Source organism: Macaca nemestrina, chromosome 17 (genome assembly GCF_043159975.1).
Source record: "Macaca nemestrina isolate mMacNem1 chromosome 17, mMacNem.hap1, whole genome shotgun sequence".
In the NCBI taxonomy this organism is placed as follows: domain Eukaryota; kingdom Metazoa; phylum Chordata; class Mammalia; order Primates; family Cercopithecidae; genus Macaca; species Macaca nemestrina.
The window spans coordinates 71,481,776-71,503,454 of NC_092141.1; the positions used below are offsets into that span (position 1 = coordinate 71,481,776).

A 21,679-nucleotide genomic window follows, 5' to 3' on the forward strand; every position below is an offset into this window, starting at 1 on the left:
TCCTCCTTGTACCTCTAGTAGAATTCGGCTGTGAATCCGTCTGGTCCTAGACTTTTTTGGTTGGTAGGCTCTTAATTATTGCCTCAATTTCAGAGTCTATTATTGGTCTATTCAGGGATTCAACTTCTTCCTGGTTTAGTCTTGGGAGGGTGTATGTGTCCAGGAATTTATCCATTTCTTCTAAATTTTCTAGTTTATTTGCATAGAGGTGTTTATAGTATTCTCTGATGGTAGTTTGTATCTCTGTGTCCACGCATACTTCTATAGTTCTTCCACTTGAGTTTCAGATCTCAGTGCGTGGCTTTGCCATCTCAGTGTGTTTACCCAACTGTCAGAGCCAAAGGCGTGGCATAATCCTCAGTTGTCACTGCTCTCTCACTCCCTACATCCAATCAATCACTAAGCCCTGTCTATCTTACCTCCTCAACATGAAAGCCATGCACTTCTCTCTATCCCACAGAAACTACCCTAGCGTAAGTAAGTCACTATCTTCTTGGATTTAACTGCAGTATCCTGCCTTGTCACTCTACTTCCATTTTTGCCATCTCCATCCACTTTCCACACTGAAGCCAGATCATAACTTAACCTATTAGAAAATATTTAAGTGGCCTACAATGCCAAGCACAAATCTAATCATATCATCACATCACTTACCTTCTAAAAAGCCTACAGTGAACTCTCATGTTTCCTATAAAAAAGTTCTGACTTAACGTGACATTTTAAAGGTCCTTTATAATATATCCTCTGCTTAACCTCCAGTCTCATATATCTGTCTCTGTCTCTCAACAGAGTCTTGCTCTTATCTCCCAGGAGTGCTGGAGTGTAGCGGTGCGATCAAGGCTCATTGCAGCCTCTACCTCCCAGACTCAAGCAATCCTCTCACTTCAGCTTCCCCAAGTAGCTGGGACTACAAGCGTGCATTACCATGCCTGGCTAATCTTTGTATTTTTTTTGTAAAGACAGGGTTTCACCACGTTGCTCAAGCTGGTCTTGAACTCCTGACTTCAAGTTATCTACCCCCATCAACCTCCCAAAGTGCTGGGATTATAGGCGAGAGCAGATGTGCCCAGCCCTCGTCTCTTGTAACTTCCCCTCTCACACCCTAGATTACATTTAACTCAGATCCTAAAATACTGCATGCTCTCTCACCTCCTGGTATTTGCCTAAAATAGTTTTCCCCTTTGTGAGTCAGTTTCCTAGGGCTGTCATAAAAAATTACCATAGCCAGGAATGGTGGTGCAGGCCTGTAGTTTCAGCTACTTAGGAGGCTGAGGCAGGAGGATCCCTTCAGCCCCAAGGGCTCTGGGCAATAGTGCACTATGCCAATCAGGTTTCTACACTAAGTTCAGCATCAATACGGTGACCTCCGGGGAGCAGGGGACCACCAGAAGTGGTGAACCAGCCTAGGTCAGAAACAGAGCTGGTTAAAACTCCTGTGCTGTTCAGCAGCAGAACTATGCCTGTGAATAGCCACTGCACTCCAGCCTGGGCAACATAGCAAGACTGCCGTCTCTAAAACAAATTAATTAATAAAATTACCACAAACTCTGTGGCTTAAAACAATAAAAATTATTTTCTCCCAGTTCTGGAGGCCAGACAGTGTCAGTAAGGCCACACCCCTTCCTTCTGCAGGCGAGAATCCTTCCCTGGAAATTCCAGCCTCTAGTGATTCCTGGCATTCCTTGGCCTGTGGCAGCATAATTCCTATCTGTGCCTTTATTTTCACAATGCCTTCTTTGATCTGTGTCTCAAATCTCCCTCTCCTTTTTCTTATAAGGTCACCAGTCATTAGATTTAGGACCCACCCTAAATCCAGGATGATCTCATCTCAAGATCTTTAATTTAATTACATCTGCAAAGATACTTTCCAAAGAAGGTCCCATAGCAGGTACAGGGCCTGGCCTTGGACATCTTTTTGGGAAACACAATTCAACGCACTCTACCTATCTATGCTTAGCTGACTCCTGCTTATCCTTTCTGTCCCTGTGAGTAGTCACTCCCTCTGAAAGGCCTTCTCTGACCCCCAATTCTGGGTCAGGCTTGCTCCTACATGCTCTTCTCTCCCTATCATACAGCACATTGCACTGTTGAAGTTACAGGTTTAGCAGGCAGCTTTGTCCATTAGATTGTGAGCTCTGGAAGGGCAGGGACCATGTCAGGCTTATTCATTTTTTCCCGCACCTAACACACAGCACAGAACAAACTAGGTACTTAATACTTGTTGAATTTAATTGACTTTCCCAAGATTATACAGCTATTAAATATCTGATTTAGCAGTTCAGTAAGAGAATGTTGTGAGAAAAAGACTTAGAAAACAGTCTACATTTGTTTGGCTACAACATGATATTTGTGTAGGGAAACAGGAAGAGATAAGGTGGAAAATATGTACTGGATCCAGATTATAGAAAATCTCTTCTAAGGTTTCCTCCAAGCGTTGGAGAGCCATTAAAAGTGCTGGGAGAGGGGAGCAGTGAGGAAGAAGGATTTTGATAGAGGAGTGGCGGAGTTTGACCTGGAAATAGTATATAGAAAATCTGGTAGAAAGACAGACTGATGGCCAAGAGACAAATGAAGAGGTAAGAAAAATAGCTCTGGAAAGCAGAGGAAGCAAAGGGGGCTGGGCACAGTGGCTCACGCCTGTAATCCTAACACTGTGGGAGGCTGAGGGAGGCAGATTGCTCTGAGACCAGCCTAACCAACATGGTGAAACCCCATCTCTACTAAAAATACAAAAAGTAGCCAGGCATGGTGGCATGCACCTGTAATCCCAGCTACTTGGGAGGCTGAGGCACAAGAATTGCTTGAACTCAGGAGGCGGAGGTTGCAGTGAGCCGAGATCAGGCCACTGTACTCCAGCCTGGGGGACAGAGCAAGACTCTGTCTCAAAAAAGAAAGAAAAGAAAATGTACTTACTGAATGGCAAGACCTCCCACTAGCCCCCTTCTCCTTCCATGTTCCCAATGTGTTGGAAGCTAGACTTATACCACCCAAGTAAAATTGTAGAAGATTAGTCTTCAGGGAAATTGACTAGCCCATGAGAAAAAACCCACACTCCCAGTTAAAAAGTCCCTTGATGAAACAAGGCTCCAACCAATTACCTGACAGTAGAGCTCCCACCAATAAGATTTAACACACCAAAAAGCTTCCAATTGGACTTAACGAGTGCTTACTCTCATTCTAAAATATGAATAGACATCCAAGAAATCAAGGGACATTTAAGAGCTGGACATAGTAACACATGCCTGTAGTCCTAGCTACTCGAAAGTATGAGGCAGAAGGACCACTTGAACCCTGGAGTTCAAGTCCAGCCTGGGCAACATAATGACACCCCTATCTCTTTTTAAAAAAAGATATTTAAGGAAGATTATTATTAGATTATTAATCTTAGATTAATAGTAAAGCAATATTAAAACAAGAAGGAAAGAACGAACAAAAAAAAGAAAGAACAAACTAAAGAAGTAGAGATAATGCATGATACATGATACAGAAGAATTATTGTAATATCCTCCAAGATATGAGGGTTAATTTGCATTCATGAAATTTGAATAGGAAACTATATAAAGAACATTCAAAAGAAAGAAAAAGGTTGAAGTTCTTGGAAATTAAAAATAGAATAGCAGAAGTGAAAAATTTCAATTAAGAAAATCTCTCAGAACATTGGAAAAAGAGAAAACAGCATTAGAAAAAATGAGAAAATCAGTCCAACATTCCAAATAGTAAGCATTCTAAAAGGTGAACAAGAAAACAAATGAAGGCAGGAAATTATCAAAGAAATAGTCCTAGAAGATTTCCCAGAATTCACATACGTGAGTTTGTAGGTTTAAAGTATCCATTGAATGTCCAGCACAATGACTGATAAAAGACCCATACCCATACATGGCACATTACTATAACATTTCAGAACATCAGGGATAAGATGCTAAAAGTTTCCAATAAGGAAAAAAATTGACTTTTCTGCATGCGAAAAGGAAACATAAGACTTCTCAAGTACAGCACTGAAAGCCAGAAAATAATGTTAACAGTGCCTCAGAAAAAATGATTTCCAACCTACCCAGCCAAACTGCAAAGTATAAAAGAAAAGACACTTTCCAGTTACCAAGCCTCAAAAAATGTACTGATGCATTCTTCCTTAGGAAGCTATTGAAGGATATACCCCACCAAGATGAGGGAGTATACATAATAAGTAGGAAAACAGGCAGCTCACACCTATAATCCCAGGACTTTGGGAGACCAAGGCAGAAGGATCACTTGAGCCCAGGAGTTCAAGATCACCCTGGGCAACATAGGGAGATCCTATCTCTACAAAAAAAAATTTTTTTTTAATTAGTCAGATGTGGCATGTGCCTGTAGTCCCAGCTACTCAGGAGGCTGAAGCAGGAGGATCGCTTGAGCCCAGAAGGTCGCTACACTCCAGCCTGGGTGACAGAGCAAGACCTTGTCTCAAAAAAAAAAAAAGGAAAACATAAGATCCAGGAAACAGAATATCCAAAAAGGAGACAGACAAAGGGACTTCCTCCCTAGGATGGTGGTGAAAAATAACTCTGGGTCAATAACTATGCACTGAAACCATTCCAGGTGGATAGATCTCTTCAAGAAAACAAAAAGTGAAATATATAGAAGTCCTGTGTGTTTGATCATGGATCTTGCAAGGAACTAGAGAAATAACAACACTTTACATATGTTGAGTTGTTACTATGCTCCTGATACCACTCTAAAGTCTTTATGTGTATTATTTCATTTAACACTATGAAGTGGATACTATCATTACCCCCATTCCCAGATAAGGGAATTGAGGCATCTTAAAAATTGAATAATATGCCCAGGATTACACAGTTAGAATGGTGTCAGTGAATTCACTGGACTGTCAGGAAGGTGTGAAACCTCAGCAGAGGAAAAGCCTACTACAAGCCAGGACATCACTGGAGGTGGGTGAGGGAAATGAGTAAAGACTGGGCTTGCCCAGGACATCTGGGCCCCTACACAGACTGATCTTTTATTGTGAATATAGGTTTATAGAATATATATTTTCTTTTACTATACTTCTTTCCTTTTTTTTTTTTTTTTTTTAAGACAGAGTTTTGTTTTGCTCTCATCACCCAGGCTGGAGTGCAATGGCATGATCTCAGCTCACTGCAACCTCTGCCTCCAGTATGCAAGCAATTCTCTGGCCCCAGCCTCCCAAATACCTGGGATTACGGGCACGCACCAACACTACCACGCCTGGCTAATGTTTGTATTTTTAGTAAAGACAGGATTTCGCCATATTGGCCAGGCTGGTCTTGAATTCCTGACCTCAAGTGATCCTCCCACCTTGGCCTCCCAAAGTGCTGGGATTACAAGCATGAGCCACCACGCCTGGCCCTATTTTCTTTTATTATACTTTGTAATATAGAATGGCAAAGAGTATCTTTCCTGTATTTTTAGATATGCCCAGGAATTCTGGGAAACAGAGATATGCAAATCTAGCAAAATTATATCATTATTAAAAGCAAATACAGGCTAGGCATGGTGGCTCACTCTTGTAATCCTAAAGCTTTGGGAGCCCACAGCAGGAAGATCACTTGAGCCCAGAAGTTCAAGACCAGCCTGGGCAATGTAGGGAAATTCTCTACAAAAAATTTAAAGATTAGCCAGGCAAGGTGGCTTGCACCTGTGGTCCCAGCTACTCAGGAGGCGGAGGCAGAAGGTGAGTAGTGAGTGCTGTAGTGAGCCTTGCACCCCTGTACTCCAGCCTGGGAGACCGTGAGACCCTGTCTCTAAAATAATAATAATAATAAATAGCAGGCTGGGCACGGTGGCTCACGCCTGTAATCTCAGCACTTTGGGAGGCCGAGGTGGATGGATCACCTGAGGTTGGGAGTTCAAGACCAGCCTGACCAACATGGAGAAGCCCCGTCTCTACTAGAAATACAAAATTAGCCAGGCATGGTGGTGCATGCCTTTAATCCCAGCTATTCGGGAAGCTGAGGCAGGAGAATCGCTTGAACCCAGGAGGTGGAGGTTGCAGTGAGCCAAGATCGTGCCACTGCACTCCAGCGTAGGCAACAAGGGCAAAACTCTGTCTCAAATAATAATAATAATAATAATAATAATAACAGCAAATACAAACACAAGCCACTAGTTTTTGTATGTAATATACATGAAACAATTAGTTATAAAATATAATGTGACATAAATTGTTAAGCAAAGATTAGAATTTCAAGGAAGAAAGGAAACTATAAACTAGAGCAAAAGTTCTCAAACTTGCACTGTGTCAGAATCAGCTGGAGTGATTGTCAAAACACATTGCTAGGCTACAGGATTTCTAAGTTAATAGGTGTGTAGTCAGGGCCAAGAATTTGTATTTCCCACAATTTGTATTTTCCCAGTGGTGCTGAAGACCACACTCAGAGCCATAGAGTATATAGAGAATACTCTGAGGGAAAGAAAAACTGAGCCTTGAAGGACCGGGTGGGAATTAAGTTACATTAAGAAAAACTAGCCTTATGCTATTTTCAGAGGCAAGTGATGACATTGTGGATGGTTGAGTTCAAGGCTAGGGAAGAAAGTATCTGATCATAAGTCAGACTCTAATCAGAACACCATAGGCACATTTCCTACCAACCACTGCTTCAGCCCCAACATTTAGAATGAGTCCTTTCCCTCTTCCTGAGAGGAAAGGAAAGGTTGCCTGTCACCATCCCAGAGAGTAGTGAAGCCTCCCATTGCTGTAACAGGAAGAAATCTACCTACATATTTATGAGAAGCAAGGTCCTACACCTTTTCCTCTGAGACAGCATAAAGTGATGCTCTTCTACTAAGAACACTGAGATGTGAGAGGTTCCACTATCAAAGCAGTGAGAAGCAAGTCCTTCCACCTCAGCAGCAGTAAGCAGATCAGATCCCTGCCATAGCTGCAGAGAGAAGTTCACTGTTCTGGCAGCAAGGAGGAAGCTGATCACTTACCACCACAGTCACTGATATTTGAGGCATGCATGTTTGTAAGTCAGATGTTTATACCATGGATCAGAGTCCTTTATCATATACAGCCTGCCAGCTGTACTAATTCTCAAAGAATGTGTAACCTAAAATGCCCAGTAACACATCTAAGTCTGTTCTTACACATACACTCCAAAAAAAAAAAGATAAGAAAGAAAAGCAATCAATAGTGATTTACTCCAGATCATAAGCTTACTGGTAGTATTTTCTTTTCTTTTTTATACTTTTCTATGTTTTCCAATTTTCTGCAATGAGAATTTCTTTTAACTTAAAACAAAATTTGCATTTTTAAACCTAACACAAAGTAATAATCATTAATGTTTGTATTCAAGTTGGTACTACTTAAGGGTTTGTCAAGGATCATAATTCATAAGTATTTTTCTAAACAAAACAGGGAGGTCAGAGCTGGACATGATAGCAGGTACCTATAGTCCAGCTACTCAGGAGGCTTAGGAGGGAGGAGAATTTGAGCCCAGGAGTTCCAGTCCAGCCTGGCAAAATAACAAGACCTCATCTCTCTCTGAAAAAAACAAAAACAAAAACTCTGGGAAGGCTTGGGTAAAAAAGGGAGACCAAAAGCCAAGGAATACAGATATAAATAGTCAAATGGCCTGTGGAAGGTATCAGTAGATATTCTATAAATATCACAGAAATAGACACTCAAATATTATTGAATGAATATGCAAATTAGATTTAAAGTAAGTTTCTTCAGCATATGTAACTAGCAACTTGACTTTTTAAAATGTTTATCCTATATCTCTTTGTATCCATTTCTGAATTACTTTTTTTTTTAAAGCTATTTCCAAAGAAAATTCCAGCATACTGGCCCAGGAATGTTGTGGAGTCCCTACACTATGGGCTATGGAAAAAGGACACTTAAGCCAGACATATGCACACCTCCAAGCTCAAGCATGGCTGCCTTTGCTAATGCTGCCCGGATTGCAATAATGAAAGAAAAGGATTTATTTAAATTTCTTGAAGAGCTCAAGAGTAAGAGCCATTTGTTCTCTCTCTACTGTTGTAAAGGATGTATTTTTATATGACTGGTCAGAAAGAAGTACTAGAGCCCAAATGCCTTAAGAACAGAACCACAGCCTATTCTGAGTGACCACTCTGTGTCACATAGATGTCATTTGAAAGCAAATGTAGATGTAACCTGAATCCTCAGATGCCTGATGAAGTCTAGAGTCTGTGAATGGGTTGGGAGTGGAAGCATGAGAGTGAAGAATGAGGGCCATGGCCACTGAGAAGAATAGACAAAGCAAAACAGGCACCACATGCTGGTCTTTCATGTGAATTTCTTACATTGTTTGTGATACCATTTTTGTTTTTATCTTTTTAGGATGCAATTCCCATTCAGATAGCCCATATTCAAAAATACCCATCTTTCCATTGTTCCCTAATGTGGATGGGGTGGTGATGGGAAAGCCATTCAAAGACATGCAGAAATTAGAGATGCTAAGAAGAAAGGAGCCTTTGAATTTCTTTGAGGATTATTTTTTCCATAAAAGAGACTGGAAAACACAGGTGAGATTTAGATTATGTCACATTAGTTAAATACTTGGATTTTTAAGCACTAACTTAAAAGAACTAATAACATGCTTTTTACAACAAATAGTTTTAGTCATTATTTTCAAACCAGATGCCATAGCCATGTGCCCAAATTTAAGACCAGGTGTTAACATTTCATTTAATTTCAACAAATAAACTTACTAAAAAATACAGGTTTGGGGTTGGGGATGGGGAATATAGGAATAATAACAATAAAAGTTTCTCCAATCCTATCTCTGAATGCTCCCCCTACCACTCAGGGACCAGCACTGCACTCTGGACACCCTCCATCCACTCTAGATTGTGGTTGGGCAAACACCATGAGATGAGAAGACCAGGCCCACAACCCAAAAGAGCAGTGCTGTGATGGAGGGGCCATCCTGCCCTCAACTAGATCCCCATTTATGGTCCCAGCTGCACCTTCTGGCCTTGCTTCAAGTTCTGTTGACTCTAGTCTTTTTGCACCCCCTCCCAAGATATACTTTTGTCATCATAAGTTTTAAGGTCTCTAGCAACTATGCCCAAGTTTCTGGATAATCCTCAGGAGACTCTGGCCTTACCCCAGATAAGGCCTCTAGGCCTGAGAAACAGAATGGAAATTTAACTGGAGGCCAGCCTACCCTGTGGAGCTCTGGGTTCCAGAGGCCCATGTGTTGTTCACATCACTATACAATTCCTAGAAGGCCCCTCCACACATAGAGTTTAAGAGGCCCAGCAGGGTATCACTGTCACAAATGACCTCAAGTTCAGACTTTGTCTTTCTCCAAATGAAGTAACACCCACAGGAAAATATCACTGAGAAGATGGAAATAAGAGGACATTTATCCTCCTTTAAACTTATGTCCCAACATTCAACTACTCCTCCATCCCACGTGCTTGTCTGTTTATTGTCAATCTCTCCAACTAGAATATAACATTCATGTACACAAGGGTTGTATTTCTTTCACTGAGGTATCCCTATCATCTAAAATAGAATTTGGCCCATAGGTAACTCAATATTTTTTAGAAGGAAGAATACTGTAATACAAATACTTTATTTCCTGAGAGCATACTATATGCTAGATTGTCTCTAACATAATCTCAGCAGAAATAATGTCAATAGCTTCCTAAATGGTCCCCTTGCTACTACTATTGTCCCCTTCAATCAATTGTCAACCCAGCAGCCAAAGTGGTTCTGTTAAAATCAGATTGAACCCTCCAATGGCTTTTCATATCACACAGAATGAAAACCAAAATTTTTATAACTTACAATGTCCCACACAATCAAAACCTGAGCCTTCCAATAATTGTAGCACTAGTAACTGTTTAAATTTCAATTAATTAAAATTAAATAAAATTACAAATTCAGTTCCTCAGTCACAACAGTCACATTGCAAATGCTCAATAGCCATATGTGGCTAATGGCTACTATACTGGATGACACAGAAATATAGAAAATTTCCATTATTGAGGAAAATGTTATTGGCCATCACTGATCTAGGCTCTCATTGCCTATCCAACAATCTCATCTTCCACTGCTCACCGTCCAGTGCATTCCACTCCATCCTCAAGGCCTCTTTACTCTTCCTCTTGCAGACCAGACATGCTCTCGCCTCATGGTCTATGGCTTTGCTATTTCTTCTGCTCTAATGTTGTTCCTCAGAGAGCTGCATCATAGCTCTCCCATCACCTCTTTCAGGTATTGTCTCAAATATCACTTCAGGAGGCCTAACAACCCCATTAAAATCACAATCCCCACATTGTCATTGTACTAAATGCCACTGAATTGTTCACTTCACTTGGTTCATTTTATGTTACATGAATTTTCACTTAAAAAAAATTTTTTTTGAATCAGAGTCTTGCTCTGTTGCCCAGGCTGGAATACAGTGGCGTGATCTTGGCTCACTACAACCTCTGCCTCCCAGGTTCAAGCAATTCTTCTGTCTCAGCCTCCAGAATTGCTGGGACCACAGGCATGCACCACCACACCCGGCTAATTTTTGTATTCTTAGTAGAGACAGGGTATCACCATGTTGGTCAGGCTGGTCTCAAACTCCTGACCTTAGGTGATCAGGCTCCCAAAGTGCTGGAATTACAGACATCAGCCACCATGCCTGACCAATAAATTATTTTTTTAATAAGTATTTAAATAGCTGGGTGCAATGGTACATACGTCTAATCCCAGCTGATCAGAAGACTGAGGCAGGAGGATCACTTGAGCCCAGGAGTTCAAGACTGTAATGTGCAATGATCACGCCTGTGAATGCACTGTACTCTAGCCTGGGCAACATAGTGAGGCTCCATCTCTAAAAATAAATTTTTTTAATTAAAAATAAATTTAAAATAAAAATGTTTGAACAATAAATATATATGTATTCAAATAAAATCACAACCCCCAATACCTTATCCCCTTTCCTGATTTTTTTCATAACACTTGTTACCATCTAATGTATTACATATTTACTAGTATATTATATCTAATACACTACATATTTATATTTATTATACTACATGCATACATATGTATATTTACATCTCTATGTACTGTATATGTACTATATTTACAACTATATTACATTTAATGCTATTTCTGTTAAACTATATGTTTATAATTATATACATATATAGTATATCTAATATACTATGTAGAATATTACATCTAATCTAATATAATTATGTATTTATAAATGTTCATTAGAGGCTGGGCGCAGTGGCTCACGCCTGTAATCCCAGCACTTTGGGAGGCCGAAGCGGGTGGATCACCTGAGGTCGAGAGTTCAAGACCAGCCTGACCAACATGGAGACACTCCACCTCTACTAAAAACACAAAATTAGCCAGGTGTGGTGGCACATGCCTGTAAGCCCAGCTACTCAGGAGGCTGAAGCAGGAGAATCACTTGAACCCGGGAGGCGGAGCTTGTGGTGAGCCAAGATTGCACCATTGCACTCCAGCCTGGGCAATAAGAGCAAAACTCCATCTCAAAATAAAATAAAATAAATGTTCTCCATCCTGGCTAACACTGTGAAACCCCGTCTCTACTAAAAATGCAAAAAATTAGCCGGGCGAGGCGGCGGGCGCCTGTAGTCCCAGCTACTCGGGAGGCTGAGGCAGGAGAATGGCGTGAACCCGGGAGGCGGAGCTTGCAGTGAGCCGAGATCGCGCCACTGCACTCCAGCCTGGGCGACTAAGCGAGACTCTGTCTCAAAAAATAAATAAATAAATAAATAAATAAAAAATAAATAAATGTTCATTAGAACCAAGAAATAGGCTAGGCACAGGTTCCTCATGCCTGTAATCCCAGCACTTTGGGAGGCTGAGGCGGCTGGATTACTTGAGCTCAGGAGTTTGAGACCAACCTGAGCAACATGGTGAAACCCCGTCTCTACAAAAAAGAAAAGAAAGAAAGAAATGGTACTTTCAAGTTTCTGAAAGTAACTGAGTTCCATGAACACTACCTGACCCCACACACAGACTCCCTATGACCACATTAAAATATTGGATAGGGCTGGGTATGGTAGCTCATGCCTGTAATCCCAACACTTTAGGAGGCCAAGGAAGGTGGATTGCTTAAGCCGAGGAGTTCGAGACCAGCCTGGGCAACATGGTAAAATTCTGTTTCTACAAAATATAAATATATATATATATATATATATATATATATATATATATATATATATATATATAAAAATACTGGATGAAATAAAATGATAAACACTGAAAAATGTATTCAAAAGAAAGGAAAACCCATGTTTCAGAAAGCGAGAGAGAGAGTGCCTAAAGCCAGAATAACAAGTTCATAAAATGAACTTGGCGGAGGGGTGGTAGGTAGATCCTATACATCTAGGCCCTGATGGGTTGGGATTGGGGTTTCAATGCCCATTCAGGGTCAGGAGATGTGGATCCCTGGAAGTAAGCAACTGGAATTGAAACCAGAATCTGGAAGGATTGCCCTCTCAGTAAAAGAAGGCGTAAGAAACTCAGTCCATAGTGAAGCTTGGCCTGCTCAAAGCTCTGAATAGAGAAGAAAGTATTCTGTGAAGAATTTAAAACAAGATTGTAGGATGCATGGATTCAGAATCTGAATTTATAGTTTCCACATTGGATGAAATCGCCAAACAGTAAAATTACCCTTAAAACTGGTTTTAGATTGGTATTACCTTGGGAGGTCTGCCAGACACAAACATAAACACATCCATATCCTAGGTTTGCACAGCTTATATAAAAAATATTTTCAAATCTATTTTAAAGAGGTTCACAAAAATTACAAGCCATCAAGGAAATAATCTACTCTCAAAAAAAGTCAGTAGGTAAACAAGAGGAGTATCATAATAATTTGATATAGCACAATGATCTTTAAAAGACTGTAAAAAATGTTTTAAACTATTAAAGAGAAATGTTTAGTAATGACTGAGTATTTTTAGGAATGACTGAGAATTTTTCTAAGTTGATAAAAGATATGAATTCTTAAATTGAAGAAAACATCCTGGAGCAACATATATAAAAGAAAATCCAACTTGAAACATTGCAGTTGAAAATGAAGACAAAGAAAACACTTCAAAAGCAACCAGAGGCCAGGCACAGTGGCTCACGTCTATAATCCCAGCACTTTGGGAGGCCAAGGCAGGTGGATTGCTTGAGGTCAGGAGTTCAAGACCAGCCTGGCCAACATGATGAAACCCGTCTGTACTAAATACAAAAATTAGTTGGGTGTGATGGCACATGCCTGTAATCCCAGCTACTTGGGAGGCTGAGGCAAGATAATCTCTTGAACCCAGAAGGCAGAGGTTGCAGTGAGCCGAGATTGCACCACTGCACTCCAGCCTGGGCCACCAAGCAAGATTCTGTCTTGAAAGAAAGAAGAAAGAAAGAAAAAGAGAGGCCGGGCGCGGTGGCTCAAGCCTGTAATCCCAGCACTTTGGGAGGCCGAGACGGGCGGATCACGAGGTCAGGAGATCGAGACCATCCTGGCTAACACGGTGAAACCCCGTCTCTACTAAAAAATACAAAAAACTAGCCGGGCGAGGTGGCGGGCGCCTGTAGTCCCAGCTACTCGGGAGGCTGAGGCAGGAGAATGGCGTAAACCCGGGAGGCGGAGCTTGCAGTGAGCCGAGATCGCGCCACTGCACTCCAGCCTGGGTGACAGAGCCAGACTCCGTCTCAAAAAAAAAAAAAAAAAAGAAAGAGAGAGAGAGAGAAAGGAGGGAAGGGGAGGGGAGGGGAGGGGAGGGAACCAGAGAGAAAAAAGAAATAACTTACAAAGGAACAAAAACTAGACTAACAGGAGACTTCATGCATGCAAAAATACAGGCCAGAAGACAATCAAATAATATCCATAGATTGAGGACAGCAAATTATTTCCAGCTAAACTATCATTCAAGAGAGAGAGTAAATAAAAATACTTTCAAGGCCGGGCATGGTGGCTCACACCTTTAATCCCAGCACTTTGGGAGGCCAAGGCAGGCGGATCACCTGAGTTCAGGAGTTCAAGACCAGCCTGGCCAACATGGTGAAACCCTGTCTCTACTAAAAATACAAAATGTAGCCAGGCATGGTGGTGTGAGTCTGTAATCCCAGCTACTAGGGAGGCTGAGGCAGGAGAATTGCTTGAACCCGGGAGGCTAAGGTTGCAGTGAGCCGAGATCCCACCACTGCACTCCAGCAAAACTCTGTCTCAAAAAAAAAAAAAAAAAAAAGTTTGACATTATAAGGGTGGTGTTCTTTCTTGCTTGTCTATAACTTTAATGTGGTTTTTCAAATTTTCCCCAAGGGTTTTTGTTGTTGTTGTTGTTGTTGTTGTTGTTGTTGAGACAGGGTCTCAACTTTGTCACCCAGGCTGGAGTGCAGTGATGTGATCTCAGCTCACTGCAGCCTCTGTCTCCCAGGCTTAAGCAATCCTCCCACTTCAGCCTCTCTAGTAGCTGGGACTACAGACACATGCCACCACGCCCATCTAGTTTTTGTATTTTTAGTAGAGATGGGGTTTTGCCATGTTGGCTGGTCTTGAACTCCTGGGCTCAAGCAATCCACCCACCTCAGCCTCCCAAAGTGCTGGAATCACAGGCATGAGCCACTTTCATGACTCTGTCTCAAAAAAAAAAAAAAAAAAAAAAGTCTCAATCATTAAAACAGTGTGATATTGATGGGCAGGGCCCGGTGGCTCATACCAGTAATCCCAGCACTTTGGGAGGCCATGGCGGGTGGATCACGAGGTCAAGAGATCGAGACCATCCTGATCAACATGGTGGAACCCCATCTCTACTAAAAATACAAAAAATTAGCCGGGTGTGGTGGCGGGCACCTGTAGTCCCAGGTACTCGGGAGGCTGAGGCAGGAGAATCACTTGAACCCGGGAGGCGGAGGTTGCAATGAGCTGAGATTGCGCCACTGCACTCCAGCCTGGGGGACAGAGTGAGACTCCGTCTCCAAAAAAAAAAAAAAAAAAAGTGTGCTATTAAGAAATTAACAGAGACGGGCGGATCACGAGGTCAGGAGATCGAGACCATCCTGGCTAACATGGTGAAACGCCGTCTCTACTAAAACATACAAAAAACTAGCCGGGCGAGGTGGCAGGCGCCTGTAGTCCCAGCTACGCGGGAGGCTGAGCCAGGAGAATGGCGTGAACCTGGGAGGCGGAGCTTGCAGTGAGCTGAGATCCGGCCACTGCACTCTAGCCTGGGTGACAAAGCAAGACTCCGTCTCAAAAAAAAAAAAAAAAAAAGAAATTAACAGACAGACCCAAGGAAGAAAATAGAAAGTCCAAAAATAAATAGAGCTATGTGGAGAATTTTAACTTAAGGAAAACATGACATTTCAACACAACAGGAAAATGATAGATTATTCAACAAATAGTGCACTGAGTAGGCATCTGAGGAAAAAAATGAGATTTACACTTTATGTACAAATTGCAAATGGATGAAATGTAAAAGAAATAAATGGAGGGTCAGAGAGAAAGAAAAAGAAAAGAAACCTTAAACATACTGAAATAAACTCTGGGAAGGCATCCCTAACTGTGATACAAAAGCCAAATGCATTTTTTAATAAAAAGATATTATTAATTCCACTACTTCAAGATCAAAAATCTCCATATGGCCAAAAAAAATCACAGTTGCCACTCATAACACAAAAAGCTAACTTGAAAGAACTTCAAATTCATTAGAAAAAAACTAACCTATATAAAAATGGGCAAAGGGTATGAACAGACAGTTCTGAGAAACATGAAAAAATATTCAACTTCATTCCTCATAAAAGATCCAAGTTGAAATTCTCCTCAGGTATTTATCTTTTCATATTAGATTGACCAAGATGAAAAAACATGGTATACTCATAAGTTACAGGTAGGTTTGTAAATTGGTTCACCCTGTATAGAGGAAATTTGGCAATAATTACCAAAAGGACAGACCTCACACCTTTTGACCTAACATTTCCAGTCCTAGGGCACCATCTAGGATATACAGATATTTTTGCACATATGGCAAATGCCACTCGTGAGGAACCCAGAAAAAGTCTAAACAAACAAACAAATGGTTTGGCAATAATCTTATAAATTATATACAAATCCTTCCATAATAAAATATACTTATTTATTATGTCTTTTTGTTGTATAATTCAAACTAAAATGTATTACTAACCTTCTTTTTTAAATATGCATAAAGGCAGCAAATATAAAGTCTATGGACCCTGCCTCAGGTTATTCAAATAACATCACCATTGATCAAATACTCAAGAAAAAGCAGACTTGTACAGTGGCTGATGAAACTGCTATTAAACAACACGTGAGTATTCCCTGTGGAGTGCCTTCCCAGAAATCACTGACAAAAATATTGTCCACTTCAATACTACACCATAAAACCAAGGTAATTTTTATCTGCTCTATGTCTTTAAAATGAGACAAGATTGTTTCTCATGTTTACCCATTGTGATAACACCATTTCTTTCTCTATAATCAAATAGATTCAAATGTTAAGTGTTATTATTCATCCTGCTATTCACCTATGCAGCTATACTCACTATTATTTCTGGGACATTCATTTATGTTATTCCAGAAATATCAAACTAATTAAGGTAGTTGACCAACAGTCACAGTGAGTAGTGTACTCAGAGATTCATAGTGAAAGAATCTTACATCCTGAGGCCTCTAGCCCTGGGGTACCAGCTGCACCCGGGCTAAGAAGCTTGAGAAGATCAATAGTTTGGTATCAATACACTGGAAATCTTGGCATTAGGTAAAGAACAGCTAGGGCAAGCATTCTTTGGGCTATCTCAATCTATCCTCCTTGGTTCAGCTGCCACCTATGTACTGATTGCTATTAAAGTTGTCACTAACCTAACTTCATTCCTCTATTTCTGTCTTATCTCACTGACCACTTGATGAATATTTCTACCTCTACCTAGGGTCTCATAACAAACTCAACATGTCCAAAACAAAACTCATCATCTTCTGCATCCAACTGGCTCTCCCCTGGGAATTCTGTATCACAGGTGTTTTGTGTGTGTGTGTGTGTGCATGTGTGTGTATGTGTGTGTGTTTTCAAATAAGGTCAACTTTTATTTTAGATCCATGGGGTACATGTGCAGGTTTGTTGCAAGAGTATATTGCATATGTCTCAGTTGATAGCAACTACTCAGTCACTGAAGCTAGAAGGCCAGGAGCTATCCTTAACTTGGGTTTTTTCCTCATTCTTCACATCTGCTAATCCCCAAGTCTGGCCTATTGTCATTCTCTTAAAGATTTTTCAGGGCCAGGCATGGTGGCTCACACCTGTAATCCCAGCACTTTGGGAGGCCAAGACAGGCGAATCACCTGAGGTCAGGAGTTTGAGACCAGCCTGGCCAACATGGTGAAACCCTATCTCTACTAAAAATACAAAAATTAACCAGGCGTGGTGGTGGGGTGCCTGTAATCCCAGCTACTCGGGAGGCTGAGGCAGGAGAATCCCTTGAACCCAGGAGGCAGAGGTTGTGATGAGCCAAGATCGCACTACTGCACTCCAGCTTAGGCGACAGGGCAAGACTCCGTCTCAAAAAAAAAAAAAAAAAACATTTTTCAAATCTGTCCCCTTCACTCCATCCCCATTACCACTGCCTTAGATGAGGCAGTCGCCAGCCTGGTATCCTCCAACCATTCTCTACACAGCTGCTAATAATCCAACATGAAGAGCCAACCATGGCACTGTCTTGCTTAAAAGTAAACACATCCCTCTCAATTATGGCAATTTCAACTCTATTTTCTGATTAAGGGATTTGTTTCACTTTCATTAGAAACAGTGGCTCACTACAGCAAGATTTTCACTGAGGAACAGTGTCTTGCTAGCCTCACAGAGATTACTGACTTACAAGATTAAGTGTAAGGGCCTGCCTGTCCTTTATCATTATTTATTCCTCTGACTTTAAACTTGACACTCCAGCAATACCAAGTGCCTGAACCCTCCTACCACACCTCCAGGATATTTACTGCCTTGGGGGTCTCTGTTTATGCTTTCCCTTCTCCCTGGAACACCTTCCCCTCACCACTCACTCCCTCAATTTGATCACATCCTTGAGGACCTACTCAGCTCAGCATCATCTCCCAGTCAGTTCTCCCTATCCTAGGCTGAATTGAGTGACTGAATTGGCACTCCTGTTATATCCATAGCCTATCTCCATCCCATACTTCAGCCTATTTTAGTCCACTGTATTTTTCATATCCTTATAAAATTTCTTATTACCTCATTATTCCCAAGCAGTACATTTTGATTTTCCATCAACTCCTAGCTCACATTTCCTCACGAGGCACCACCCAATGTATAGACTCTGACTTTCAAGTAGCCTAGGAACATAACTCTTGGGGTATCTATCATTGTGGTCCACAAATCAAAGCTACTTTAAGGTAACTACAATAAACTTCTGGTCTCTCACTACAGGTGAAGAGAGCTACTGATACCTATAATTTTGGAATTGCCCTTGAACACCGGAAAGAAATGCTAAACCTCTGGCAGAAGATCCGAGGGGATTTGATTGGGATAGACTCTAGAAATGAGTCCTTTTATGACACCTTTTCTACTTATACATGGTCCTGGAATGTTTGCCAAGAACTACTTTCTCCTAAGGACTTAAGGTTATATGATGCCTATGTGAATAGAAATTCCTCCCATAACTCCAGATCCTTTTCCTCATCAGATACCAGTGAATGTGACACAGACTCAGGAAGAAAAAGAAAACGGAAAGGTTTAAAGGGATTTCAGTAATGAAATTTCTACATTTTCTAAACAGCTCATCACAAACTACTTTTTCATAGTTATCAAAATTATGGTTTCTTGCTTTTGTCTAAGTACATTCTTAGAAGCTGGAAATTTTGACATCTTTTGGATTCTGACCAGTAAAAACGTTTAAGTCATAAAATGGTTTCCCTTTCATTAAATTTTTTGTTTGTTTGTTTATGTTTTGAGATGGAGTCTTCCTCTGTCACCAGGCTGGAATGCAGTGGCATGATCTTGGCTCACTGTAACCTCCGCCTCCTGGGTTCAAGCCATTCTCTTGGATCAGCCTCCCCAGTAGCTGGGATTACAGGTGCCCACCACCACACCCAGCTAATTTTTGTATTTTTAGTAGAGACGGGGTTTCACCATGTTGGTCAGGATGGTCTGGATCTCCTGACCTCGTGATCTGCCCACCTCGGACTCCCAAAGTGCTGGGATTATAGGTGTGAGCCACCACGCCCGGCCCCCTTTCCTAAATCTTTACCAGTAAATAGATGCTGGGCTCTTCGTTCCCTAGCAATCAGCTATGCTCTGCTGCCCCTACCTGGCTTAAGACTGCCTAAGCCTCAGCAGGAAGGAGAAAAGTTGACCTGAGCTAAGGGCTCTCCACGCAATAAACCTGAGTTTATGGTGAGTGTAAACTGGATTAGGTTTTCAATTATTTGTGAAAGACACTAGAGACAGCAGAAGAGGATGACCTTTCAGTTTCAGGGAATAAGATCAGCAAGCCCTAAAGAACCTTGATTAAATTTGGGTATTCCTAAGGCTCCTTAGCTACAACCTGCATACCTGGATTGCTCTTACAAATAGCTGAACACGGCCAGGTGCAATGATTTATGCCTGTAATCCCAACACTTCGGGAGGCTGAGGCAGGCGGATCACCTGAGGTCAGGAGTTCGAGACCAGCCTGGCCAACATGATGAAACCCTGTCTCTACCAAAAATACAAAAATTAGCCTGGCGTGATGGCACACGCCCATAATCCCAGCTACTCTGGAGGCTGAAGTGGGAGAATCACTGGAACCTGGGAGGAGGAGCTTGCAGTGAGCTGAGATTATGCCACTGCACTCCAGCCTGGGTGACAGAGCAAGACTCTGTCTCAAAACAAAACAAACAAAAAACGAATAGCTGATCACATCAATTGTATTTATTGTTGGTGTTCTTTAATGCATTTACTGAAGCAGCACATATATAACTATATTACAAGTTTGGGGATTATAATTGTTTATTATGGTAAAATATACATTCCATAAAATTTGCCCTTTCAATCATGTTTAAGTATGTATCATCCATTACTGGTTTTTTGTTTTGTTTTTGTTTTTGTTTTGGTGTGTGTGTTTGTTTACAGACAGGGTCTCACTCTGTCACCCAGGCTGGTGTGCAGTGACACAATCATGGCTTGCTGCAGCCTCAACCTCCTGGGCTCAAGGAATCCTCCCACCTCAGCTTCTCACGTAGTTGGAACTACAGGCATGCCCCACCATGCCTGGCTAATTTTTTTATTTTTGTGCAGACATGGATTCCCTATGTTGCTCAGGCTGGTGTCAAACTCCTGGGCTGAAGTGATCCTCCCACCTCAGCCTCCCAAAGTGGTGTTATTACAAGTATGAGCTACTATGCCCAGTCCCACTGGGGTATTTTTCTGTGGTTCTCAAGGGTTGCCCACAGAAAGACAGACCACTTTGGACTCAGGAAATCTGGATGTACCAAGACTAAATCTATATTAACCTTCTGATCTACTGTCAGGATGGCAAAGTGTTTTATTTCTTGTGCCAATTCTGATCTAAAAATGTAAGGGATAAAAAATATATATATAAGGGATGAGATCAACTATTTGTAAATGTTGTCCAAGAAGCTGGTTTGCAGGTGTGTGGGTGCAAACCAGTCCATCACACTCAACATATAGAACAAATGCTTTTTAAATCACTATTCTAGAAAAATTTTGACCCAGAAAAAGGAAAAGATATGTCCAATATTGATGGGGACAATGCCTCATAATGTTAAAAAAAAAAAAATTGAGACAGAGTCTTACTCTGTTGCCCAGGCTCAGTGCAGCAACGTGATTTCAGCTCACTGCAACCTCCACCTCCCCAGGTTCAAGCGTTTCACCTGCTTCAGCCTCCCAAGTAGCTGGGATTACAGCTACGTGCCACCACACTCAGCTAATTTCTTATTTTTAGTAGAGATGGGGTTTCGCCATGTTGCCCAGGCTAGTCTCAAACTCCTAACCTCAGGTGATCCTGCCAACATCAGCCTCCCAAAGTGCTTGGATTACAAGCGTGAGCCACCGCGCCCCGCTGTAAAATTATAAAATACCAGGAAAAAGCAATGAAGGCAATGCCCCCAAAACTGCTTATTGAAATGGCCTTGAGGTAATTTTGCGAGTGTTACCATGAATAGTCAAAAGAGTCTAAATATACTTGCTATTATTCATAAAAATACAATGTTGGAGAGAAGAACTAACCTTATAGATAAGTAGCCATATTTTCTAGATAAAAAGATTTATGACTTGACAAGAGACTTTTCATATGGCTGTAGGTATAACAGGGAATCTAGGAGATATAATTTGGATGCCAAAATGTTACAGTTCCTGGAATCTTTCCTTGCATCAGTGAGATAACAGGACAGAATATTTTTTAGTAGGATCTGTCCTGGAAAATCTAAAATGTACAGCAATAGATTATTTCTATTAAATTGTCACACACTGTCAATGACAGTATAAATTGGCATCTCTCTGCCGAAATATAGTATAGCAAGAGGGTACTCATCCATCCATTCATTCACCAATTATCAAATGAGTTGCATACTGTGTGCCAGACCTAGTTCTAGGACCTGAACATATAACAGTTAACAAACAAGTAAAATGACTTAACCTCACAGAGCTTAGTGATAGAGCTAATTATAACCATTGACTCAGCAATTCCTATTCTAGAAAG

General features: G+C 41.2%; 1 protein-coding gene across 12 annotated transcripts in view; it reads left to right on the forward strand.

Annotated features, from left to right (window-relative positions):
- Positions 1–20,016, forward strand: part of LOC105483060 (EF-hand calcium binding domain 3) — a 575,939-nt gene extending 555,923 nt beyond the window's left edge. For all 12 annotated transcript variants that reach the window (XM_071083376.1, XM_071083377.1, XM_071083380.1 and 9 more), the window contains 4 exons: positions 7,775–7,968; positions 8,321–8,505; positions 16,162–16,281; positions 18,409–20,016. In XM_071083376.1, coding sequence (XP_070939477.1) covers positions 7,775–7,968; positions 8,321–8,505; positions 16,162–16,281; positions 18,409–18,732 — 823 coding nt within the window. In that variant the 3' untranslated portion in view covers positions 18,733–20,016. The remainder of the gene's footprint in view (positions 1–7,774; positions 7,969–8,320; positions 8,506–16,161; positions 16,282–18,408) is intronic.
- Positions 20,017–21,679: the final 1,663 nt, after the last annotated feature.